The sequence below is a fragment of the Parambassis ranga genome, chromosome 1, assembly GCF_900634625.1.
Source record: "Parambassis ranga chromosome 1, fParRan2.1, whole genome shotgun sequence".
NCBI classification, from domain to species: domain Eukaryota; kingdom Metazoa; phylum Chordata; class Actinopteri; family Ambassidae; genus Parambassis; species Parambassis ranga.
The window spans coordinates 12565862-12593238 of record NC_041022.1 but is presented as its reverse complement, the minus strand read 5'-3'; the positions used below and the strand labels follow the sequence as shown (position 1 = coordinate 12593238).

General features: G+C 43.1%; 1 protein-coding gene across 7 annotated transcripts; it reads left to right on the top strand.

Annotated features, from left to right (window-relative positions):
• Window positions 1-448: 448 nt before the first annotated feature.
• rbfox2 (RNA binding fox-1 homolog 2) lies at window positions 449-27377 on the top strand. 7 transcript variants are annotated; one of them, XM_028405730.1, is made up of 13 exons: window positions 449-1596; window positions 7708-7758; window positions 17296-17502; window positions 18205-18372; window positions 18749-18802; window positions 18915-19007; window positions 22775-22862; window positions 22986-23042; window positions 23502-23649; window positions 24176-24221; window positions 26320-26405; window positions 26795-26867; window positions 27039-27377. In XM_028405730.1, the coding sequence occupies exons 1-13, from the start codon at window positions 1354-1356 to the stop codon at window positions 27081-27083; spliced, it is 1359 nt and encodes a 452-aa protein (XP_028261531.1). In that variant the 5' UTR covers window positions 449-1353; the 3' UTR covers window positions 27084-27377. The 7 variants fall into 7 exon arrangements, with proteins under 7 accessions (XP_028261531.1, XP_028261530.1, XP_028261527.1 ...); XM_028405729.1 differs by having other exon boundaries at window positions 18202-18372; XM_028405726.1 differs by having other exon boundaries at window positions 449-1605.

Sequence of the window (27377 nt, the reverse complement as noted above, 5' to 3'; positions counted from 1 at the left end):
TGCTTTTGTTGCAATTTGTTGAAGCAAAATGCCTTTGAAGTATTTGCTGCTTCTGGTGGTACTCTTTGACCACTGGGTGTCATCCCAGCAATAAAAATGCCAGAGGAACATAAGGTACTCCATGCTACATGACTCACAGCTGGGCTTGTGTGCAGACCTTGGCCTGTGTGTTGGTTGTGTAATGAGTTAGGCCTGAAATCTTCCAGAGCAGCCCACCCCTTTAATATTCAGCCCTTTAATGTGGCAGCAGCAGAGAAAAGCGAAAAAGTCCATTTTTTACATTTTATTTTATTGGAGGGGTGGGGGGGCTTTAAGAGCATAACCATCTCTCTTGGTCAAAAGACCCTCCAACCCCACTCCTCCCCATCCCTCACATACACATACACTCTCACACCTCCCCTCCGTGAAATGTATGGAAGCACTGCGGCACACTGCGTGTATTTGCAGGCTGCATGGCTGCCTGGCTCAGCGTTCAAAGGGAGAGCGGAAGATAGGAGGAGGGGAATGACTACACCAAGAGAGTAGGAGGAGGAGGGAGGGAGGACAGTTTCCTTTCTGTAACGCACACGCTACATGAACACACCGGGAAAACGGAGAGAGGAAAGAAAATAATAAGCGAGAGAGAGAGAGAGAGAAGGAAACACCGCAGCCTCTGCGTGCGTCCGTCCGTCTTTTGGTTGGTTGTTTTCAGGGAGGGAAGAAATCGTCCTTTCTTTGAACGCAGACTTGCGGACTAACATGGGAAGAGGGAGCTCCTGAGGAGGATTGACTTTCAGTGAACCTCTGCTCTGTGGTACAAGTCTGTGGCTGATAGGAAGGAAAAAGGCGACAGGGAAGACATGTTGAGGGGGTTTTCGTCTTGAGGTTGCGGTAGGGTGTTGATGTTGCTCTTAAAACACACGGCTCTCGTAGAGGGGAAAAAAAGAGGCCAAATGGAAACTGGGCGGTAGGCTGAGCTCAGGAGCCATTGTTTTGATCGGTGTTTGTTTAATTGGTTTGTTATGATCAGAAATAACGTAGGCCTCTAAGGCAGCCCTGCAGTAAATAAATACACGGTCAGCACATAGCTGGAAATGTACCTGCCTGTGTTGTAGGGGGACTGAGACAAGAGCAAAACAGTGTTTACGAGCTGTTTGTTTTTAGAAATATTTTCATAATCAGGGAGTCAGAATATTTCCAGATACATCAACTCTTAAGGGGATCATACAGAGGCCCGATAATAACAGTGAAGGCTACTTGGCTTATTGAAAGACTGTTTTAATCCTCCACCGACCGTCTTTACGCACAGAGGTGCACAGGATTAGATTTTAGCCCCAGTTTAGCTGAAGAAAGGGAACAAAAGAAGATTTTTAAATGTTAATGTCGACCGACGTTGCATCCATCATGCTGCCTGTGTCCCGGGGTCTCCTCGACCGGGATAGAGAGCTGGACGCCATGGCTGGGGTGCATCCCAACCCGGGCGGTGCTCCTGCAGCTGTCCGGGGCATGAAACGCGGAGACCCGGAGCCCGACGGACAGACAGCGGCGGCTCTGGTGGACTCGGCCGGGGCGGAGTGCAAACGTCCCCGCATTGACGGCTCGGGAGGAATCGGCGAGGTGGGTCAGGTGAGATGGGGACTCATACATCCACATAGCTTCTCTTCACATTTTGATGCATGATTTATAAGTAGCCTACATGTATCTCAGCGTTTGCTCTGTGGTTGCTGTAATGTGTGAGAATGATAGTTGTAGATACAGTGTTGCTGCAGCAGAAGGCCCACGCCGTACACACTCTGCTCTGTCCATTAGCAGCTGTGCAGGAAATACCACCACATTTCGCAGCTGTAAATGACTGTACATGCTTCTAATTCAGTTTTAGGGGGCAGCTGGAATAGTAACAGTCCAATCCAGAGTGTTAACTGGACTGTTTTACTGCAGCTCAGACTGTTAGTTAGAAAGCATGAATCCACTTTGACCTGCAGGTATCTCAGTATTTTTGCTTTATGCACGTCCTTAGAGTCCCAGCAGAGGGTGGAGATTGTAAACAAACCTGACCTTTCATTATGCAAAAAAACTCCTCCATGCGGTGTGATGGTGTGGACAACATTTGGTTTACAATGGAAACTGAGGATCCTGTTTGCTTATTTGATCTTTGAGGAGGGGAGGGCAGACTGAGGTAAACAAGGACTCAAGTTTGTTGAGGGCAATCAGCCCAAACCTAATCAATATAATGATCCTGGGTTTCTGCACTAACATTACTACAGACATATTATATTTCAAAGCTTTATTTTCCCCTCACTCATCCAAAAAAATGGTCAAATAGTTGTCATTAACAGAGCTTCGCAGGAGGGCAGGAGGATATCATTAGAGTGGATTATGTAGGGTGAAGTACTCCACTGGAAGACAGAAAGCTATTTCTCCCTCACTGAAAGCACCAGTAATGGAGGTGAAGTGGCCTGTTTGCTCCTGCTTGGAAAACTAAATGGCTGGCTTTACATCGTTGTGCTGTCAGTGAGTGCTGACAGACAGGCTCACAAGCCTAATGCACTTAAAAACAGATGTGAGTGGTAGAGTGTGTGTTTGTGTGTGTGGTAGAGAGAAGCACAGATCAATAGCTTCAGCCCTTAAAATGTATTGAACGTGAACTGGCTGGACAGTCCGGAAATGAGAACTAGAGAGATGCCCCTCCACCCCTGCTCTCTTCCAGTTGGTGCAGGAGCAGATTTGCCCTATCACTGGCAGTAAAGAGGCTTTGTTTGCAGCTAATGGAATCACATGTCATACTGGAGGGGGCATTATAAACACACACTGATCTCTGAGATCCTTATTTAAGGCAGAGGATTTGTAAGATGACCAAACACATACACATACATACATTTATATATTGGTGAGATGAGGATGAAGAATTAGTCTAGATAAGGCCATTGATTGATACAAAATCAATCTTCATCTACTTCATCATTGACTTTTTTTGCAGCTCAGATTAGTATATTATACATTGAATACTTTAGTGTTGTTTGGACAAAATAGGACTCCTGGAGTCTTCATGTATGTCAGATAGTGTTAATAATACACATTAGTTTTGGTACTGTATAGGTACGGTAATTTCATTTTCATGCTGGCCAGTAAATGTTTACCTTCTGAGGCAGCTGATAATCTGTTTGGTTTGAACCTATGCGCTGTGTGTTCACACAACAGCAGTTTGGTTCAGCCAGTCTCCTGATGTGAAACTCTCTGTGTTATGGGTGTGTTTTTAGGTTTTATAACAATAAAGAAGATCCAAATACTGGGTACCTCCAAACACTTTCCAAGATTGGTTTTCCAGATGGTTCTGTGTAACAAACTATATATGGTGCATTCGGTTCATGAAATGTAAATGTAGAAGGACACAGAGTAACTACCCAGTTAGTGTGATTAATTATGTCAGAGGAGATGTTAGGTGAGAGTGAGACATGTACCTGCACCTGCCAAAATGTAGTTCATCATTGTGGGCGTGTTCGATATGTTGCAGGAAATTTGGTCAATAAAAGGGCAAAACCATCAACCAATCACCCACCCTCACCTCCATCCATCATCCTACAGATTTTTACACAGCAGAGGGAATAGGATGCAGTTAGTTTGAAAGCCCTAAATCTTTATGTTAACTAATTGTGTGCGTTGTTTTATTAAAGCTAAGTTATGGTGGTCTTCCTGAGTCTGAAAGCTGCACTTAATGTTTTAAACTCATCTGTATGTGGTATTTATGCTTCACGAACAGACAACAATCTACTTCTAATCCCTGTGTGTGTGTGTTTATATAAAACAGTGACGTATGTTTATACCTTTTCCTCTAACACTGACACCGCATAGATAGTCCAGATGCAAACTGAGTTGAGCGACATTTAGTTTTCCTACTTTTTAAATGACTTTCAAAGAAATGCAGAGCCCGTGGAGCTAATCTTCAGATGAGGGTAAAGGATGGAAAATATGACTTCAAACATTATCCTGGCTCTCATAAAGCTCAGTGTCTCCCTTACTTAATCCTTTCCATCCCAGAGTTTAAAAAAAAAAAGCCTACCGCTGACATCATGGCACAAATTGAACAATGACTGGCATGGGAAGCCAACACATGGGGGGGTGGGGTGGTGATAGAAAGCGATCCATTTGCAGCGCTGCAGCCTAATAATGCGATGTCTCCCATTTGGTTATCAACACTGCTCTTTTTCTCATTAGGCTGTGATGTCATCACAGTGCAGGGGAGGAAGTGCTCTGTCAGGTCAAATCTGCAAAGTTTTAGCAGAGCAGTAGTGCATTTATAAATCAGTGCAGCATGCAGTGGATGACTGAGTGCTCAGCTAACACAGGCAAATAAAGCCAGTGGAAGAAACAGGCTGAGTGCTTTCAGCGGTTGGAATGTTCAATGCTGCTCAGAGAAATGATTGGCTGATTTTCATGGCTTTGTGCTTATCTAATAGTATGGATTGTAAATGAATGCTGAATACCATTCTTGTACAGCACCAGGGGAAGTCCTGCCGTTTTCAGCATGACGGGGGGGATTCATAACACCTTTCATCCTCAGCCTGAGTCAGATTTAGGGAAATGTTAAGAGGTGGTTGTCGGCCTCGATATCCATCTGGCCTGCTGCTGAGCGGCCCGTGTTTTGTTGTCACTCTGCGCAGGAACCGGGGCTCTCTCTAACCTAATAAGGTCCTGCCTGAGGTGACAGCACTGAGGACAAATGACTTGACTAGGACATTAATGTAGGTGGATCACCCCTCTGTACTTTCAGAGCCAGCGCTGAGATAGCATGAAAACATCAGCAAGAAAAATGTACCCTCAGAGTCAGTTGGGAATATTTCTTTAGTTTTAGGGCCCCTGTTCTTCAGTGATAAGTTGCTGGTAGAAAGATGTTGACTGATTTATGTTTGAGAGAGCCCAGCAGTGTTTTGGGATGCTGCTCTGGAAGGAAGGTTTAACTGTGCTTAAATGAGCCATCCCCACATATCAGCTGTAGTTAATTGACGTGAATTGATGATGTATTTTTTGTAACTGACTTAACCACACTTTAGAAATAATGACAACTAAACTCTCTTTGGTCCATTTATTCAAGAAAGTATTGTGCACCTTAATCAATAATGAAAGTAGTCTAGACATAAAAGGGCTGAATATAATGTAGAAGTCTTGTTCAGCAGTCTCTGCTTTAGTAAGCAGTCAGCAGCTCTAAGTTGATGGTTTAACTTCCTTTTCTTACTAAATTCAGTGAATCTTTGCTAAAATGTCAAAAGTAAACATCAAACACAATCTTCTCCAAACATCGGCATCAACATTAGTCCCAAAAGTCTAATAACTTTCTCTGTACTTTCAACAGAATGATGTAATGATGTAAAAAGCAATTTAGAGTGATCATTATGGGCCATTATGTTGTGCAGTAATAATTACAGCTCTCTCATATCAGATCTGAAATAAACTGCGGGATAGAAATCAGTTTTATTTTGTGAAGCTGGCCAGTCGGTGGACACCAGTTATTACGATATGATTATCTTTCTGTCAGAGCTGCAGAGCTTTCAGTATGCACTGATTCCAGTGTATAGTTACTGTGGAAAGTCAGAGGGATGTGAGGTGTATCGAGGGAAAGCAAACTTCAGATCATCCAGTCGACTTTGGGGGCTTAGCACATAAGTGGCCCATGGAAGAAATGGATTCACATCCTGTTGAGTGGACAGAGTGCCCTGCTTTGCTGTAAGGCTGGATGACTCTGAGCAGTAAAATGTAGTTCCTCTTCGCCTCCTCCTCCTCCTTCTCAGAAGAGCAGCAGTCCCAAGGCACGATAGGAATAGACACGAGTCTTGTGACCAAATTAGACATCACACACACACAAAACAATCACACACACCTACCACCACCTGTGGTTTTGGACAGGAGTAGCAAGGTTCATGTGTGTGCAGTGGATTACTGCTGCCACGTGAAACCTGGAGGAAGCTGAGCGTATCATCCTTTGCCTTCTCTTGGATTTTGTTATGGCAGGGCTCCTCCTGTCCCATACTCCCCTTGAGCGTGTTCCTCCTCCCCTCTTTGCCATCTGTTGACTTCAGGTCATTTTCCTCTGACTGCTCACCCAGTCCTACCCCTTCAGTTTCTTCTGTTGTTTTAGCCTACCAACCACCCCCACCCCCCCAACAAAACAAAAACCATCACCACCTCCATACAGGAGTCAGCTGTGCTTCATTTGTCACTTACAACAAAGAAACAGCTGAATTATGATGACTATGTGAAGTACAGATTCTTTTTGTTTCTCATGTGAACCAGTGACTGTGGTGTTAAGAGGGAAACTGAGATCCACTCATCGTGAGCAGCCCTCCTCCCCTCTTGACTCTCCCAGTTCCTTAAGGAAATTAAGCACATGACTCTGCTCATGTATGACTCATTGTCTTTGCTCCCTCCATCTTTCCCCCCTCATTTATGTAATGCTGTCCATTTCCTGTTGTATTTCCAGCCCTTTACCTTACTCAGCCTCTCGCACAGATGAATTCCAGATGTGTTTTTAAGACCTTCTTCTCCGTGTGACACAACGCGGGTATATTTGTCGCCTTTTCTTTTTTTGGGGTTTTGTTTTGTTCTTTCATGCCTTCAGTGAATTGTATTTAGAGTTTGGCTTTGCTGTAAAATTAGGTTTATTCTTTATTCATGTTATTCAAGCCTCTAAGAGGTAATTCATTATTTAGAGCTTCTACCTCTCAAAGCCAGTTCACTAAGTACATTTTTGGCTCTGAGATAGACTCACACAAGCTGCATTTTTCAATCACGAAGACGCTTCCTGCTCCCCTCCTCCTCGACTGAGCCTCTTACATTTGGAATAGTTGCGCACAGTTTCACTGAAATGGCCCCATGGGGTCCTGAGTTTAGATGGCTACAGTATTAATCAGGCGAACTCAAGCTGTGAAGCGCGCAGAGCAAAGTGTTCCCCCTGGGGACAGAGCAGACGAGGGACATTGGTTCCAGATGAAAGGAAGATCAGAGGGGAAGGACAGAGAGAGAAGGGAGGAGCTAAGTTGTTTTCTAATCTAGTGATATGAAGTCAGAGACAGGCAAATCTGTTTTCCCCTTCAAAGTGAGCTTTAATTGCTGTGAAAAGTGACATTTTAATGGACTGCATTAGCATAAAAGCTGAATATGAGTATGAATAAAGTGAATTACAAACTCTTTAAGGGAGTGGAAACATGATTTCTGTTTAATATTGGGCTCCGAACAAAATGAGAATTTTTTTCTTTGCATCTTTCTTAGCCATAATTACTCACCAGATGTTTGATGTCTCTTCTTTACACAGCCAAAGCATTAAGAGGAATGTGCTAGAGATTGCATCAGGGCTCATGATCGCATTTCACACCAATGGGCCTCATGCTCACTGACACTCCTGACCTATTTATGATTTAAGAGCCGCTGTGACACTTGTTCTTTTTTTTTCTTTCCTGTCTTTTCATCTCCCGCTCGCATGATCTCACTCGCCCCCGTTATCACGTCTTTACAAGCACACAATAGAACTGCAGGGTGGAAAACTCTGGGGGAGACCAAACTTGGGAGATAGGCAGGAGTGTGTCACCGACTGAAGTTAATTTGATTAGGACTCACTGTGAAGTCAAATATAGAGACACAACGACTGAGTGTGTAAATAAAGCAGCATTCTGGAGTAGTAGAACAATATCTGGTGTGTTTTTGCAAATTACTGACTAAAAATCTGCTTCTCTCTTTCAGAACAACGATCCTTTGACCCTCAGTTACCATGGTTACCCGTCTCACAGTCAGGTAAGGCCAATCATAAACACGTGCTAAAAAGATCAGTGTTTTATAATATACCCACATCCTATCCTCCTCCCAATACTCCAGTGTTCACATAGCATTAACATGGATCGGTGTAGCTCTGTAAACCACAAGGTGGGGGTGTAGATTATAATTTATCGGTCGTGTAAAAGAAGATGTGCCTCCACAGCGTTACCTATTCCAGCTGATGCTTTCCATTATATTTTTAATAGTCAGCAATATTATTAATCATCTTGGGATTTTATTTTGAAACATGCTGCCCACAAATACATAAAAACAAAAAACTACACTGAATGTTGTGTGTGTGTGTGTGTGTGTGTGTGTGTGTGTGTGTGTGTGGTGTGGTAATGCTACAATCCGTTGGCTCGTCTTTGTATTAGCCTGCTGATTGTGTTATTAGACTGTTCAGTTTGTGTGGTTAATCCTTAGATCATCCTCTGTTCATCCACTCATCCTCTCATGCTCTGCCCATAATCCTCTCATCCCTCGCCCCGCTCTCTCTCTCTATGATGCCCAACAACCTCTGGCTGCTTATCTGTACTTTATCTGTCTTGGTTCTTCATTCCCCCTTTTATTTGCCTCAGTATGTGAGTGGGGCTTTTCAGTATATTCAAGTGGATACTGCGAAAGCCTGGAAGGCAATTTCAGAGCATTTCAGAGCTTCTATCATTGTCAGACGATAGAGCTTTGAACCGCTCCCTTCACAAATGAACGCGTTTGAAGAACGTTCATAGAGTTTTGCCTTGTGTTCGGATGGAAAGGAGTCAGTCAAGGACTACTTGGGGAGGCTTGGAGGTGTGAACAGGCCTCTGACCAGGGGAGAAAAAAAGGCAGGGAGGAAGAAAACAATGCTGGGCAGCCGAGGCTTCCACAACACAGAGGTGCTAAACTGTCAACAGCAGTGTGAGAATGATGTGATCAAAAGCTCCTGAAAGGAAGAGCCTGGAAAGCAGCTAAAGCTGTGTGTGTCAGTGAAGTGAGAGACAAGCTCTTTGCAGAAGGATCTCTATATGGGCTTTTTAGTTAGATTATCTGGCAATGGTTTTGTATAAACAGGAGGTTTGATGCTGGTGAGTGAGAGGAAAACAGCAGTAAGTGACCAAACCTTTTTAAGGTGAAGAGACCAGTGAGACGGCTATGAATATGCTCTCTTTATGCCACAAAACATCAGCCAGCCGATATACACATTTATCACTCTGCTTGAAATATGTTCAAGAAAACTCCTCACAACCTTTAACCTTAAACTCTGAATATTTCTAGCAAAATTGTACCGTATGTTTGGTAGAGTATTCCTGTGCCTGGGAACAACTTCATGTTGTTGTCACATGTAGTTCAGGGCGTGTTTGATGCCTCCAGCATTGTCATTTGATACTTTGTTATTATAAAAATACAGATTATTGCAGCTTTGATGTGATAATATCTGAACTTCAGTCGGTAAGTTTGAAGCGTCATTGAAATTGTTCAGAAAATTGACTTTTTGCAGTCGTGACATAAACATTTAACTGTCGTGTAAAATTACCAGCACATCTGCGTAACAAGGTGCATGTCTGAAAGGGGATAGAGAGAGAGAAGGAGACTCTTCACTACCTCTCCCAGTGGTGCCAGCAGCCCCAGTTAACTCACCTACATGGAGAAAGAGAACAGAAGAAGGAGAGGGAGAGAGAAAGAGAGGAGGGAGGGACTGCGACATGAGAGGGAAGCAGAGGGGAGGGGAAAGTTTGCAGGTGTGACAGAGACAGAGAAGAAGTAGGAGGGGGGAGGCGTCAGGCTATCTGGGTGAGAGAAGAGGAGAGGAGGAGGACTGGAGAAGAGACAGAAGAGATGAGCAGGCAAGGGCACAGCAGCAAAACAGAAGGCTGGGGGTAGAGGGAAAGCAAGGAGCGAGTGGGAGAGCAAAAGAAAAGAGTGAGTGGGAGACAGTGAGAGATTAAGAGAGAGAGAGACACAGAGAGAGGGGGAGAAAGAAAAGAAAGCAAGCAAGGGAGAGTGACAGGGACAGAGGCCAGCAAAGGAGGAGGAGGAGGAGGTGGGGAGGGGATTGGCAGGGCAGACAGAGCGAGCGGGGGCAGAGAGAGGGAGATTTTGAATCTGTGAGACAGACAAGAGAGACTGAGCTGGTGAGGTGACACAGGCTCGGAGAGGGAGAGAAAGCGAGGCAGCGTGAGAAGAGGAAAGAAGGAGAGAGAGAGCGCGAGGAGAGAGGAGCGACGACAGTTTGAGTTGTTGCACAGAATACGATGATGGGACTGTACTATCCTAACGTGTTGTCGGTGAGTGTTTATCTTGATATGTTTTCATATTCTTCCGGCATCAGGACGACACTGTCACTGAGCTCTAAATGTTATTTAACTACTGACAGATGAGGACTCTGTTTGACCTGTTTACTAGCGTTGTCCAGGACATTTTTTTAGACTCTTGCTTAGGACTCTGCGGCCAGTTTCTGCTGTACGATATGATGTAAACACTGAAACTAGTGTAGTAGGCATAGATAATCCAGGCTGGAGATTGTATCGATTCAATTAGGCTTCACTGTGGTGAAAATGCACAAGCGGCGGTATATTATTGTACGCTGTTGTTGTAGCATCTGTTCTCCTGCCCAGAGCTAGAAGAGCACGCAGTCTGAACATCAAGAGCTGCCTCTGCCAGAAACTGTGCTCTGTCATGTATTATGTATGCTCAGAAGAATCTATGTGAACATAAAGTACAGCGTGTTAGTCTGTACAGCTGGATGTAGCAGCACTTCTGCCATCTAGACATTTCTGAGGCAAAAGGAATGGGGGGTGGGAGAGGGAGTGTAAAACTCTTTCTTCTTTATTGTCCCTGCAGCTGTCTCTGTACATCGCTCTAGCCTGTGAGCGAAAGGGACAGGTGTCCACAGAACAGTTGTCTCTCTTTCTCTTTTTTTTTAATTACTTGCTCTTTCTTTCTCTTCCTCCCTTCTCCCTTCTGCATCTCTTCTATTCAGCTAACACCTCCTCACTGTAATTTCTGTGTCACACATTTCCCAAACACACAGAAGCTCAAGCACACAGTGGGCTGCAAAGTTGGTGCATGAAGTGTCATGTTCATATCATTACATTTCAATTGGTGTGAGTCAGGATGAGTGTGTGTTCTTGCTCGCATGCATGTGCTTCTCTTTCAGCTGTACCTTGGATTCCTGCTCTCTTTACTGTTTGACCTCTTTTCTCCCTCCTCTTGCTTTCCCTGGGGCCCTGGCAGCTGTTATCTCAATGTTTTCCTTTAAGAGCCCCTGGAAGAGAGGGGGATGGGTTAGGAGAGAGAGAGAGAGAATGAGGGAGGATGAGAGGAAATTGATTTTTAAGGTGACGGGACACCCTCGGTCAGTAACCGAGAAAGCCCTTGGTTGAGGAAGTTCAGATTACGCAGGACAGGCGAGCTGAAAGAGACGGAGAGCAACACAGAAATGTAACAATATTGTAGGTCAACTGAGCTCGTTTGCTCAGTGACGCAATTTCAGACTGTAGAGCTGACTTTGCAGTTATTTGTGTGTGTGTGTATATGTAAGTGTTCAGAGTTGATGACAGGGGTAATTTATTAGGTCTTTAGTAGCGTTTCTTATGTTGATACTTAGCCAGAGAGCTGGAGCCGCAGATCAGGTGTGAGAGAGTGAAATATTTTCTCAAGCCCCACCTAAGTGCGTGCCCTGAGGCAGGGGAGAGACTCCTACCTGCTGCAGAAGCTATGCACACACTGCCACGCGTGCATAAACTATAATCGGGCCGTGAGGATTCAAACCCCCCCTCCACTGCTGCCACCATCACCACCCAGCCGCCTCCACATCCCAAATCTTGTTATTGATTCTTTGCTGGGTTAACAATGATGGTCGTTAAATGATCCCAATGAGCCGTGTTGCCGTGGCAACTTGCATGAGTCATTCATTTTGAGCTGATTGTTAGATGGTTCGAGGCATGAGGAAAATGTTGATGGGAGAGCAGTGCGAGGTAAACACCTTTTGGACTCTGCTTCTAAATAAATAGTTGAACTGCCAACAGTTATGCTTCCATTGCAGCTATTTGCATCTCTAATTGCTGTAAAAGCACTCGCTGTGAGGCAGCTATAAAAAAAAAAGCCTTTGAAATGGATAGGGGTTGCCCTCGCTGACTCTGTGGATGCTGCAGTTGACAGTGACAACACCATCCTGCAGCTGGCTTGCGTACATTTTTAAACCACAGTGGACAACCAGACAAGTGTTGTATTATTACAGAGGCCATCCTGAGCAGCGAGACAAGACAAACTCGTTTCATGGTCATACCTAATGTATTGGAAGAGGTGTGTCCATGTTGGGTAAATACATATCTGCCTGTTAGTTTGTGTGTTCACCTGCACATATGTTTGTCTGGGTTTTCAATGAGGAATGAATGTGGACAAATAATGTCATCGTCTTTTTGTTAAGTCTGTTTATCTTTCATAAAATGCTGCAGCAGTGCCGAGCAGATGCAGCTGGTAAGGAGATGACAGGAAAAGTCAGAGTGTGTCCATGTGTGCATGTGTGTGCGTATGCACATGTATAAGGAGTCTCCCCGAAGTGGCGTGCGAAGGGAAGGGGGAGACCCTACAAGGATAAGGATGGGGGGTGGAGGGGGAGGGTTTTGTTTGACAAGCATACATGTTACCCTATAAGGAGATGAAGAAGTGTGTGGGAGGAGGGGCTTGGACACCACTGATATCCTGTTGCTATGAGGCAAATGGTCTTGATTGACATGTGTGGGGGCGGGACGTATGTGAGGGTCCCTTCTGGATTTTATGAAGCGTAAAGAAGTGAAGCGCACAGCAGAGAGAGTGGGAGGAAAGGAGAAGGCAGCAAGAGGAGCAAAGAGGAAGAGCAAGCAGGGGGAGGAGGAAGAGTGATGGAGGAGCAAGAGGAGGAGGAGGAGGGGTTGATGTAGGATGGAATAATTTAACAAATGGGTGTCTCCTGGCTCATCGGTATGCCACAGACACGTCGTAAACGTTTCTCCAGCTGTTTGCAGCTCGGGTAACAACAACACAGACTCAAAGGCCAAGACGTCAGCTGATCTTCTCTAGTTATTATGATTATTGACCCAACATGTGAGCCGTATATTTTTTCCCATATTCAAGTTTGTTGAATTAGGCTATAGACTAATGGCTGGAGGCCAGATAAAGTAAGATCCTGAAATGTCATTATTCATGTGAAATGACCCAGTGATGCCCTAGTTAGCGCTTAGCCTCCTCTCCTCTCCTCTCCTCTCCTCTCCTCTCCTCTCCTCTCCTCTCCTCTCCTCTCCTCTCCTCTCCTCTCCTCTCCTCTCCTCTCCTCTCCTCTCCTCTCCTCTCCTCTCCTCTCCCCCTTCCCCTGCTCCTGTAGCATAGTGAGATCACTACAGACGAGCACATTTTATAACATGCCTCCTCAGACACACTTGCTGCTGTTAACTGACCCGAAAGTAAGCCAGCTACAGCTACTGCTCTGAGTCACTGCCTTTGCCCGGCCGACGCATACATACACTTACACAACCCTTAACATCCTAACACCAAGGCATCTACGCCAAAACATGAACGCCGACAAGCACAAGACCTGTACACAAACAAACACAACATACACAGACCCTGTGAGTGCTGACACAAACATGCAGCGTGCAGTTTGCTTGTCCACAGGACGGCACTTCCCTTTAGATTGACCAATAACGGCCTCCCTCTCTGTCTCTGTGTTCCTCCCTCTTATCTGCTATCTGTGTGCATTTATTCAATAGATGCTTTTATCCTGATGCGAATCAGAAAAGCCACTTGCAGTCAGCAAAAGGCCCATAGCTTGATGGGTTGAGAGTGCAGGAAAAAAAGAAAGCACAGCACACAGGCACATACTGTTTTAGTAGATATCGGGCTGTTGACTCAGTGTATCAGGTAGAGGGAGGACGGTTGAGGTGCGGCTAAAATGGATCTCCTCTGAAAAGGCCAGTCGTCAAATATAAATACGGGACTGTTTTTGGCTTGCATTCCCGCTTCTATTTTGGTCTGGTAGAAGGAGCAGCAACAGCCAGGGTTGTCCATTCTCCTGCTAGGCTGTTTGTCTGTTTCCGTGCAACAATACAGACACGAGAATGATTGACAGAGTTCTGATCTGATCTGTGCTTTAAGCTGTGGAAATGACATATATAACGTTGCAGCCAAGGGATCAAGTCTAACATATCAAACCTCCTGTGTATGCCGTATTAACAATCCAAGTCACTATCATTCTGTCTGAGTTGCATCACAACTTGTCAAGTCCAGGACTGACTCATCTGTCGTCGAGTGAGATGTGTCATGAGTCATCAATGTTGGGACTCGAGTACGACAACACTGAAGCCGTGATGAACATTCTACTGCGCAGTAGGAGGGTAGTTTTCCCAACAAACAGGACAAAAGGTAGAATTTCTGTAGCACTCGCTTTCCTCTCTTCGTCAGCGTTGGTCTCCAGGCAGCAGGGAGATCCCTGAATTTGTCTCATAAAAGGTGCAACTCATTTTTTTAACAACTAGCTCAATGACAGATTTAGATTTTAAATATAGTAGTAAATCTGCCAAAAGTATTTTGTCATCAGTCCTTGTTAGATGGCCTCCTCTACTTTTCATGCATAGAGTAGGGATGTCCCACATCCATGATTTAATTTCTTGCCATGCAATAGCCTGGAGACCTGTACAGGGTTCGTCCTGTCTCTCACCTCCTGACAGCTGTGACAGGCTCCAGCTCCATGCGGCCCTTTGTAGAATAGAGCGGTTAGCAGAAGGGATGTATGGATAGATAGATGGATGGATGCCATTCAGAAAATGTTTTCATGTTGTTGTACATTGTAAAAATGAGCCAGTGTGTGACCCCCCTGGATTAAGGGATTTAAAGGGATTTATCGTAACATTTGTAAAATGTGTATTTTCAGTTTATATTGTAGACACACACATGGTTTACATCTGCAGATAAATGTTCTTTGTGTCACATAATATCTGTGTGTATCCAGAAAAGGTTTTGTGGTTGCTGTGTAATGTTGTCTCATCACCCTCTTTCTACTTTTCCCATTTCACCCTAGCTGGGTGATCAACTTTCTCTTTCTAGCGAGACACAGGAGCAGGTCTAGTTTCTCTTCTGTCTTTCATCCAGGTTAGCTCCTACCTGGTTGACCCTGACTGACTTGCTCCACCTACTATCATTTTTACCACTGCAAATGTATTTACGGTAATGCAGAATAAGCTCACACAACCTGAGATCATCATACAGTAGGTTATAACTAAAAACCTATTGTGTTTTTTTTTCTTCTGGAGTTAAAGCCTGATCTAAATTAGTTAATTTCCACATTCCTGCTCTCCCTCTTCTGTCTCTATCTGAATTGAGCAAATGTAATAAACTCAGAATGTCTCATTTGAGGATTGCAGCTCCTGCTCACATTATTACCATCTCTGATGTAACAGACTGAGTTTTTTTAACAACATGACAATGAACATTTTACACATGAGCAGTTATGTTCTATTTTTAAGCTTTCATTTATTGTTTAGGGCAACAAAAAACAGAAAAGGCAAGCAGCTAAGAAACCAGCCCTTCTTTAAGCTAGAAAGCCTGGATCAACACGTGTATTTATACATATTGTTCTGATATAATCCTAACCCCCATGATTTATAATGACCACTGCAATAAAAGTGTGCAAAAAAAACCTTTTCTCTAGCCAAGGTATGAGGTGAATGTGCTGCTACATGTAACTAAAATCAGACAGGAATGCAAGGATGTAAAGGATGTAATCTCAAATCAACAGGAAAAAGAACAGCTACAAAGTAAAGTGGTTTCTCCACAGGGTGATAGAGTCCGCAAATAAATGCTGCTGATGTCAAGCTACTGACATCCATTTTCATCGTTCATAGATTTCTTACTTTATGTTATTAATTAATCATTTTTTAATCATAATATAATAAAAATTTGTTGCAAGTCTCATGTTCCCAAATACATTTAACCCAGAATGGACTGTTAATGTTCAGTCCGCATTCATATTCATCTTCTGTTAGTTGAAAGGCAGAATCCCCCCGCTGTTCACCAGGTTCAGCTCGGCTGAAGTGGCTCTCATATCTCAATATCGATGTGATTCGAGTCGACCATGTGCATCCCCCCGGTTTGTAACTTAGTCGAGGGGCCGGACTGCAGTGTCACAGGTGTGATACGGAGAAAGGTCAAAAGCTGGGAGACAGATGGCATACACACAGACACACACAGGCACACACACACCCTCCCACACACTTTTAGCACTCCCAAAGGGACAGTGATCTATTGTGCAGCTCAGATGGGCATCACTGCTGCCTGTCACTCACATACACACACACACACACCTAGTGAAGCAGATGTCTAGTAAGCCTGGTGTAGTTGTTTTAGAAGCAAATAATATTACTTCCACTATCATCATTACTATTACGTTGTGCTTCTGGTGCCACCAGTTCACTGCTACTAGTGAGAGTAATAATGGTGAAAATGATTCGATTGTTATGACTTATTATTACAATAATAACCAGGTATTATTACAGTGATTAGTAAAAGGAGGAGAACTAGAAGAACAGTGTGATTAAAAGGCTAAACACTGATTGCTTAAGTGCATTTAATAAAGTTTACAGGTTTTGCTTTTATGGTTAAAACTAATATTTTAAGCCTTTATGCTCAGAAGATATCAGCTTGGTGGTGTGCTAACATTAGCATTTAGCTTTAAACACCTCTGTATCCAAGTAGATCTATAGATAGACTTTATATGGCCTTTCACAAGATTCTCTGCTTGTTACAGTCTTAAAATTAATTGCCTTTCCAGTGCAGTCATCTGAGTTATAAATAGATGTGAAAGACAGCAATAGATGATTTATCTGTTGCAGCTTAGTATCAGAGACCAGCCATGCCTCTTCTAACAGTCATCACCTTTTATCAACAGCCCCCTCTTTTTTCTCTCATCCCTGCTGTCTCCATTCACTCTCTAACTGTTACCATTTAGGGTATCTATGCCCCACTGCCAGTAGCAAGGAATGTGTGTGTGTTGTTTTATACTCATGCTTGTGTGTCTGCACTGTGTGTTTGTGAGAATGCCTGTATTGTTATCCTCCATGCTTGAGTTCAGTTCAGTTCTGGTTTGGGGGTTATAATAATAATAATGTGTACAACATACTTGGGCAAGCTTCCTCACTAACAGTTGGTCTTTGTGTGAGCATTTTAGGTGTGTGGGTGTTTGCGTGTCAAAGGTGGTTTGTGTGCAGAGGCGTTTGTGAGTGCGTGTGTGCACTCATCATTGTACAACACACTGAGCATGGAGGCATCTGACCCTCAATAATAGATGTGGCTGCAGTGAATATTTAATGGGTGGGGGGCGCAGACACATGCAGGCTTTTATACACACACAGACAGGCAAATGGAAATATAATATCCAATCCTGTATGACTTTTAGACTGAAGAGTGGTCTCCGTGTGGTCAGGTGATGCTCTCAGTAAAAGATACTGTGGAATTTGGCCAGCCAGTTACTTTAGTCCACACTTTTCTCTGTCTTTCTTCTACCAGGGTTCTCAGGATAGTGCCGGTGGCCAGGAGGGACTCGTACCTCCACCTTTCTCTACTTTCCCACCTCCTCCACCACCGCCCCCCCAGAACGGCCTGGCCCTGGATTACGGGAGCAGCCTGTATGCAGCAGGGGCTGTGCAGGGCCCTGTGGAAGCCGGTGGAGTGGCGAGCAGTGCAGCCAACGCTGCCAACAGTCTCAGTGCCCAAGTGAGTGCCAGCCTCTTCCTCGGTGTGCTGCCCACATTGGGTCTTTGCCTCCAGAGGGTATGGAAAGCAAGTGTGTGGAGCTCTGCAGATTTAAAAGATAATTACAGGGGTGCACAATGCCAGTCTTGTTACTAGTAATTAGGCTACTGAGTGATACCAATGTCCCCCTTTTACCCAAATTTAAACATCTCTGTGTTAATTTACTTATCCAGCTGTTATAGAGCAGCATTAGTGTTAATTTGTTGCCCGCAAAACTGAAGGCCAATGCTAATTCTTCTATAACGTTGTTTGTGGTCATAGCATTAAAAGAAGCAGACGGATGCAAATGCATTGTTGTGTTATGTAGATTGAATTTGTAAACAAAAGTATACAAGTATACCCACAGATAATACATATCCTGAAAAATCTGGAGCATCTGAAAAGGAATAATTTTAATCTCTACACTGTGTGTATGCTGTGCCCATTAAACAAAATTAAAGTTAAAACATAACATTTAATTTTTTACAGTTTATGACGTAAGCCAAATAATTGGGAAAATAATCAGCTGAATAATCCACAGTGAACACATTTAGCTGCAGATCTATTGTGTTATGTGAAAATCAATAACAGGTGTCAGTCATTTCACTCGTGCTTGATTGTGTATAATTGCAGACCCCTAACCACATCTCTTTGTTTCCTCCCCTTCTCTGTCTGCCCCAGCAGTCAGATGGGTCCTCCCAGATTGACGGCCAGCCCGGGGTTGGCTCGGGGGGAGGAGGGGGTGGGGGGACTGCCGGGGATGATTCAGACGCTAAGGGGACCCCCAAACGCCTCCATGTATCCAACATCCCATTCCGTTTCCGAGATCCTGACCTACGGCAGATGTTTGGGGTATGCAGATCAAAATTTGTAGTTTTTTTTTTTTTTTACCATAGAACAGTAGTAGCTTCATGTTAAACGTTGGCAAAAAATATTAAAACCACCCTGTTGCCAGTGGATCTTTCTGATTGTCATTTGCTTAAAGAAATCACTTGTCTCATTTGATGATAAATGGCAATGAGAATGTCACCCAGTCACCTGGAGGTCCCTATTTCATGTGTGGTTTAACAATCTGCTGTGGTGCCTGTAAAATTCAGATCATAAGAAGGCAGAAGATAAGGTAGAGACTAGGGATGGCTCAGTGCCAGCTCACCACGGTTGAACAGTGCTGACACCCTGTGGTGACTTTCAGTATGTGGCTTACATGCTGATCTTCTTTGTGTTCCAGCAATTTGGCAAAATCCTTGATGTCGAGATCATTTTCAACGAGAGGGGTTCTAAGGTAGGACAATAAATAATAAATAATAACTTATTTTTTTCAGTATTTGTTATGAAATTATCTCTCAAAAAGCTAAACTGGTCGCCCCATGTTCCCCCTTCCCTTCTGCTTGCAGGGCTTCGGTTTTGTAACATTTGAGGCGAGTGCAGATGCAGATCGGGCCAGAGAGAAGCTACATGGTACGCTGGTGGAAGGACGTAAAATAGAGGTAACTCACCACCCCTCAGCCCTTTTGTTTTTGTTTTTTGAAGCAGCGACCATTTTCTCCTCTCTTTCCCTTCCATGTCCGACAATGAGAATGAGTTTATTCTGGCCGTATCTACCCCAGAGAAGGTTTTTGGATGGCTGTTATGTGTTCAAACTCTAACACCCCCACCCCCTCTGGCTTCACTCTTGGCATGGTGCAGTGGTGCTGCACACAAAGACGTCTCTCTTGACGGCACTTCCTATTGATGTTCATGCTGTCGTTGCTGTTCTCGTCATTGTTGTGGGCTGTCCATTGCACCTTAAAGTCGTGTGGTTTGCAAAGCATGCTGGGTGGAGTGGCTACACAACAGGCATGGCTAGTGAGATGTCACTACGACACTGATGATACCTGCTTCTGTCACAGCATGTAGGATGTTTTTTTTTCTTTGTTTTCCTGCACCTTTTCCATCACTATCATCTTTTCTTCCATGATCATGATGAGTGCCTATTTTTGGTTTATGGTTGTGTTAAAGACCGGAAGTGCAAGTTAATAGCCTCTTAATAGTTATTTTTCTGTGGAGAAACAGTGCTTGCTGGTGTCTGTAAGAGGCTACTGTATGTTGCATGGATGGAGCATAAGGTCAGATGTTGTCAAGGAGTTTTTCACTCTTTCATCTAACACTCTGCGGCTGCCTCTTAGTCGCAGTTTTTATGTTTGATGTGTTCAGAGATTGATGCATGATGGGGGCATTTTCAGAGGGGGCGGTTTTTGGGAATGAGACTGCTGTGAGAAGTGTGGTGTCATTTCTGATGCTTTTAAAATAATAGTTTAAGATGAGCTAGATGGATGTTTTTTTTTAAAACACACATGTGCATTGTTTACACACACACTTGCATCCACCACTCCTGAAAAAAGGAACACCAGATCTCATGGAAGTGCATTTTGTTGTGACATCTTTTTTTCTTTTTTTTTGTAATTTGTTAGCATGAGCTTGGATTTCAGTTGCAAATGGCCTCGGAGATCAAATACACACCATGCTTTTGCCATTTGCTCTGGCTCTTAAGTTTAAAAATCACGCTTTTGTTTTTTATTTCTACTTGCTACTAAAGCTTCTTCTGCATGGTCTCGAATGTCCTCCACTCTGTCCTCTCTGTGTGTGGGTGTGCAGAATAAAAAAAAAAACGATGGAGGGCGGAGAAAGAATGAACAAGTGAATAGAATGCAATAGATAGCTGTCGTTCCCTCTTCTCTCCTTTTTTTTATTTATTGGTTCTCCTCCATCTCTCGTCACTCTTTTTCACCAGGCCAGTCTGTCTGTCTCCCCAGTTTGTGTCCCCATATGCACCTGCATTTCTGGTGTCCACCCCCCCCCCATATCTCTGTCCATCTTCCTGTCCTGGGATGTAGTCCATGATAGCATCATCACCGGATAGCGGGATTACGTTTGATTTTTGGAGTGTATTTGAACATAATCTGGATTTAAATTATGTATAGTTTAGATCATAACCTTTCTGTTCCCCTTTGATTGCTCCTTTCTATATATTTTATATGATTTCTGTGTTAGTAGTGGGGTTTTAGAGGCTAGATTGTTGGCTGATACCTGTAGGTGACTGTTGACGTGACCTGTTACATCACTTCTTCTCTACCACAGGGTGGGGGTTGCTTTTCATTACCTCGTTATGTTTATGTTTTCTTTTTTCTTTTTGTTTTGGCTCATCATTTTTTTCTTACATATATTTTCTCTATTTCCCTGATGATTTTTGTATGTTGTTGTTGTTGTCAGTCTCCACGGTAACTGCTCGCGTGTCCTCACGCCGTTTCCCTGGCAACGGTAAGTTGTGTACACATGGCATCATCTTTGAATGACCCCTCCCCACCCCACCCCCCATCCGCCCAAATGAAATAAAAATGCACCCAACACCCAAATGACGGACTCCTTTGCTGAAGGGGAGCTTGATTGATTGATTGACAGAACCCGATTTGCTAATTCTGTGATTGATTTGGGGAGGTGGTGAATGAAACTATTACGAGATTAGCCATTGACCGCATGGCATTATTATAAAAGGCCACTTGTATAACTGAATGTACTGCATCTATCTGCAAGTGCAACAACTATGACTACCACTTCTTATGCATTCATTCCAATCACCTCTCTAACTGCATTCAGCATTTAATTCCAGAGCTGTATATCCTGCATGGTTTACTCTTTCTCGTCATCTGTATGACGTCATATAGTACTATGTCATCTCTCTGTGTCATGTGTCAGCCAATAGCTGCATTTTTTGCACCTTAGTGGGACAGCATGCTAAAGCATGAGTGCTATGTTAGCTTTACTGGAGAGGGGATAATAGTTGTCTGTATATCATGGTGTGCTGTAGTGCTTGATGATCTCGTTCTGTACCACTCTGTAGAGTGCAGGCAGTTGTAGAGGCAAAGGATGTGCAGACAGTCAAATCAATGCTGTGTGTGCCCCTGAATGGGATGCAAGTATATTTTAATTAAAAGAAAATTCACTCATTTGTAATATTTGAGATACATATGAAAGGAAAAAAAAGCTGTCTTGACATTTGTAGTATTTATAAACAACTCTACCAGTGACCACTTTCTTTGCTCTGATTTCTGTAACAAGGTTTTTTGATCAGTTTGGGTCTGGATGGTGTGTGTTGGTGGTTGTGTGCTTTGAAGTGTTTCTGGTGTGTGACACTGATCTGGAATGACTAGCAGTGTTTCACAGCCATGGTTTGATTTGAGTTTTTTGTTTGTTTTTGTTTTTGAGGAATGATATTTGCATCCCCCATCCTCTGTCTTTTTTATCTAGACGTCTTCTTCTGTATTCTCCATTCATTGTCATTTCTCCATCATTGCTCATGTAGTTAGATCCTACAGAGGCAAACGGCCCAGTGTATTGTTGTACGTGTGTATCGCATCTTATCGTTGGTTTGTTCATTAGAAGGACTGCACATTTGGATGGATTGTTCACTTTCTCTGTTTCTCTCTCTCTCTTGTCCACATCATGTTTTTCTGTGTCTTTTCATGTGGACTGGCTTCTTCCTCTGCATCACTCAGTACTTCTGTGTCTCCTCTGTTGTTCTCTCTCCCTCCTCTTCCCCCCTTTTTCTGTATGTGTATTTGATTGGGAGGGCTGCCGACCTTATTTGATTGGTCTCTTGCTGCATCTGATGCTTGCTGATTGGCTAGTTTTGCTCACCTCTGGTGATGTGATGCGCTCTTGACTGGCTGTGTGTAATTTGTGTATGAACTCTTCAATTGATGTTTTTTTGCATTGTGTTCAACTGATAAATCTGCCGCTTAATTCACCTACTTTTTCCCTCCTTTTTTTTAAAGGTAGCAAAAATATGTGGATTTCTTTGTGAATGCCTTTGTTCTGAGATATTTTGTTGTTTTTTTTCTTTGTTCTGTGTGCCAATGGTTGCATTGTTTGTGTGCAAAAACTGCCTGACTACTCACCAGGATCTTTGATTTTGATGTCTTTCTCCTTCAAAAGAAGCGCATGCATCAAATACCATCGCTGCTCATCAACAGAATTAACCCCTGTCATAAGTACAGAAAGTGTTGAAAGCATAATGACACCTCACACTAAAAAAAAGCACAAGTTATATATGAAATTTAAGTCATCATGCGAAGATTACTGTGTCACATTCTTCATTCAGTTTAAGACAGCATACAGCTGCACACTGATTGGATTTAGCAACACTTTGATATTTACTTGTGTGTATATATTTTAGACTGGTTTAAATTGGCCTCTGACCACTGTCTTTGCTCTGCAGGTTAATAATGCCACAGCCAGAGTGATGACAAACAAGAAAATGACCACACCGTACTCTAATGGAGAGGGCCTTGCAGCACTACCATATGGTAATGCTTTTTTTCACAGTGAACATCTGATGTAATATTGTAGTATACACTCTGCAGTAAGTTGTTGCCCTTCTGTAGAGGTCTAGTTAATATATATAACTATATTTGTATTTTTTTTTACAGCTGGATGGAAGTTAAGTCCAATGGTTGGAGCCATGTACAGTCCTGAGCTCTATACAGGTAAGACAAGTTATTATTTTACATGACTGAAAGAGTGTCACCCCAGCACCATAGGGATCAAAAAAATAATTTAATTAATTTTCAAAACAGAGCTGGATTATCAAATTGTTCCAAATGGTAATATAAAGGTAGCTATGTTGACTTCTGATAACTGCTCTAGCTTATTATCAGCTGATAAGAGGGTGTGGATGGTGCCTATAGGAACTATAAGCTGCCTCTCTTTACGTTGTATCATCATGCTGCTTCCATTTGATTTCAACAAATGCTGCAATACTTGAGTAAACTGTGCACATCTTTCACCTGCAGCACCCTCTATTTTTTTTAAACTGGTTCAAACAAGCATTACACATGTGTAACATGGGAAACTCTATATCTATCTAATGCTACCAACCGTAAACTAACCTGTTCTTTCTGTGTTAATTCTAACTCCATCTCCTTTTTTTTTTTTTTTTTAATCAGTACCAGGTTTTCCGTACCCGGCAGCGGCAGCAGCCGCTGCCTCCACCGCTGCGACCTTTCGAGGCGCTCAGCTCCGGGGTCGTGCCCGGCCCATCTACAGTGCCGTTAGGGCAGCCGTCCCACAGCCTGCCATCCCTACCTACCCTGGGTAAACACACTTTAAAATCTATACCAAGAAACTGCTATCCAGAATAAATGTAGACACATATGTTACTGCATGGCGTAATTGTGCATGTTGTGTTTAAATACATTTTATTGACATTTTGCAATTGATGATTGCTGAAATACCATTTCCTTGTGCCTCCGAAGTTGTAAATATGTGAAACAATTGAATTGAGTAGTATTTCTTTAATAAATATTAGGCTCCCCAGCCAACCAAGTGACAGTAGTATCACAGCGCACTTGCATACAAAGAGGTGGTATTCTGTCTTGCATGTTGCACGGTGTGTAATAATCTCACCTTTCTTTCTCTTCTCTCTCTCTCACAATCTGTTTGGCACCATTTTCTCACCTTTCTTTTTCTCTCTCAATCATCACCCTGGTTTGTTATTTCCTGCAATGCCCACATGGTGGCGCATCACACCATTTTTTTTGTTATGACTTTCCACCACTGCTCCTGTGTACTCTCCACCTCTTCTCCTTTCCTTTTCCTTTTTCATCTGTCTCTCTCTCAGTGTGATGGCCTATCAAGATGGTTTTTACGGTGCAGCCGATCTCTATGTAAGTATGCCTGCCTCTCCTCCACTGCCTCACTCGTCACTGTTTCCCCCCCTCTTGCCTGTGGGTTTTCAAGTGTGAAGCAGCACAGATCAAACCCATAGAGACGTGTACTTTTGGGTGTCATAGCTGCTCAACATTTTACGTACCTTTTGACAAAAATTTTAAAATATTTTCCTATTTTGTTTTTCTAAACAAATATCATGTAAACAATATACCAGTATAGAAGTATGATTACTCACCTGCCCAGCACACTGTAATCGTGTGTTCATTCATAAGTAGACTCCTCTAGGGTTTGTCTCTGTGCATTGTGAGTTAGTTTGTACCAATGTGATTACGAGTGTGTGTCTGTGTGTAATGGTGTGTGTGTGTGAGTGTGTGTGTGACCAGGTTGACAATAGCTGTTTCTGTTCTCTCTGTAGACTAGTGTTTCAGGACATTAGTGGCAGATTGCCCCAGGTAGGGTTTACACACTCTGTGTGAGAGCCAGTGTGCATCCTCCTCGTCTCCAATGACTGCGTGCTGCTAGACATTATTGACCATCTGAGATTGAAATGCCTTCTCTGTCTTCTTCTACTAACTCACTGGATTCTGACATGGGTGGAGTTGCGGAAGGGGGAGAAAAGAATTGAGTTTAAATTAAATTTCACAAATAACACAAAATATCAGCATCTGAGATGACTTAAGGCTGTAGTGGTGTAGTGAGTTAGGATAGTAGGTAAGACGTGGGGATGTGATTTTAATAATTTCGATCTAGCCAAATATATTCAGTCTGTATGCCATGTTATTATGTATACCGACATAATACTTTGTTTATGCTTTTATTACCACACCTGTACTGGTCTCAATTTGCGGTAAAATTTAAAGCTTTTTACAGCCAGATAATGAACACGATGCATTACTGGTATTGAAGAAAGATGAGGCATGTAGGAGAAGATTATACATCCAATCAGCATTTAATTCAGACCCCTTCCAGGAATCTCCCTATCTGTTTCACTTGTGGCATGCTAACTGAATCAATGTCAGCATGCGGACATATGTACTTACAAGGCTGACTCCCCCCTCCCTCCCTACTTGTCCCTCCTATTTCCTGTTGCCTCTTTTTTGTGTGTGTCTTTTTCTTCTTCTTTTCCTCTTTGGTTGTCAAAGTTGTTGAAACCTTTTCTGTAGTTTGTCAGCTAGCTATTTTTCTTTCCTCATCTATACTTCTCTCTTTTTCTTCACTCTTACTTTCTGTTTCTATTTGCCCCCCCCCCCCCCCCCTTTCTCCTTTCTCTCCCTCACCCTCCCAGTCCAGCCTCCCTCCCATAGCAGTACCTGTGTGGTCCTGAATGCAGGGACTTGGTCGTGACTGATTCCTTAGGGTAGAATGCAGTGGTGTGTGTTTGTTCCTTTTTTTATAGGAATATATGGCCTAATACACTGTATGTTCTAAGTTTGGGAAAGCATGCTGTGTCTATCAGTGATTGGTTGCTGGCCACGTGAGAGTGTGCGCAACTTTTTTTAATCCAACTGGCTGACTGTCTTCTTACACCTGTAGTTTTTTGTGTCTGTTCATCAGCTGTTCATCAACAACATAAATAATGACACAATCATCTTGCTACCCCTTCCCCTTTCTTTAACTGTGTGTTTTTGGTAGGGGAACCGGGGTGGGGCACAGTTATGGCTATGACGTCTCTCTCCCTCTATGTCTAAGGAAGAATAATGTATTTTGTGCTGAAAAGTTAAAACAAAACATTTTGTACCTTTAAGGATTTTTTATGGATTAGTCATGGAGTGAGAGAGCCACACAGAGCCTGAGCTACATCCTTGTGAATGCTATACTGCACCAGATTAGCCAGTTTTGCTGACTGTCTGCTTGTTAATCTTTCGCTCTCTTCTCAGCAGTTTTCTCACAATGTAACCCCCTTAGAATCACTACTCGCCTTTTAGTCTGCAGCAGAAATATGGCAAACATTTAATAATAATGTCATCTTCTTTTTGTTCTTTCCCATATGTGTCTTCATTGTATCTGTTATTCTACACTCTTCTCTCTCTCTCTGTCTTCCCTCTTCCTCTCGCTCTGTCCTATTCCTCTCTTCTCTTCATCACCTCCTCACAGGGTGGCTATGCAGCATATCGTTATGCACAGCCAGCTGCAGTAGCAGCAACACCTGCAGCAGCAGCAGCGGCAGCTTACAGTGACAGGTGAGTGGACTGACCAGCACATCTCAGGTCCAGCTCCAAGTAACAACGTGTCTTCATGTGAAGTGTCATTTGGGAAACATTCATACAGCAGAATGTTAGTGCCACGAATATCAAATATCTAAATTGTCAGACAAACAGCTGTGATGGATCTCAGGAATCAACCTAAGGATGTCCTCAGTGTATGAAATGTTCAAGATGTTAGTTGTAATTCATATGTTATATGCATGAATGTGTGGGTGTAATCTCAAAAGAGAGACACCTACTCGCAGCAGAACTTACACTGAAAGGGAAGATATTGGACACTTTTTAGGTTTCACATAAACAGACAAATGTGTTCTCGTGTTTCTGTGTTTAGAGATCATATTAACTTTCTCTTATATTTCTGGTAGCTATGGACGAGTTTACACGGCAGACCCCTACCATGCTGCACTCGCCCCAGCAGCCTACGGTGTTGGAGCCATGGTAAGTCAATTTTCTAGGTTGATTATTAGATGATCAATCAATGTCAGCTCATAAATATGTTTGTTAGTTAAAACATTTGCTGTAAAAATGTTTTTAAACGCAGATTATGTATTTTCCAGCATAAATGCTTAATGTATTTCCTTCACCATTTGTTTCTCTTGTTTTTTGTAGGCCACGCTGTACAGGGGAGGCTACAGTAGATTTGCCCCTTATTAAAGACACTACATTTTTCAGGAGCTCCTCTCTTCCATTAAAATTACTAGAAAAGAGCTCCCCCTGTTGTTGTGGAGGTGGACTGCGCCCAGTTTTAAAGTGTGGAGTTGACCACAACAAAGATATTTCAGATCCCACCCAAGAGGAGTCCCACCTTTCTTATATGCGCTACTACAGAAATAGAGGAATGCTGTATTAAAGACTAAAGGATGGCCTTACCTTTAAAAAAAAAGAAAGAAAAAAAAAAAGAAAAGAAAAAAAAGAAGAAAATCATGACTGAAAAATGGCCACCTTCCC

Excerpts from the sequence above, each read along its gene's own strand:
- rbfox2 (XM_028405718.1), top strand. The coding sequence starts at position 1,354 with ATGTTAATGTCGACCGACGTTGCATCCATCATGCTGCCTGTGTCCCGG. Across the intron at positions 18,803-18,914 it reads TCAACGAGAGGGGTTCTAAG|GGCTTCGGTTTTGTAACATT; the intron begins GTAGGACAATAA and ends TTCTGCTTGCAG. Across the intron at positions 19,008-22,774 it reads TGGAAGGACGTAAAATAGAG|GTTAATAATGCCACAGCCAG; the intron begins GTAACTCACCAC and ends TTTGCTCTGCAG.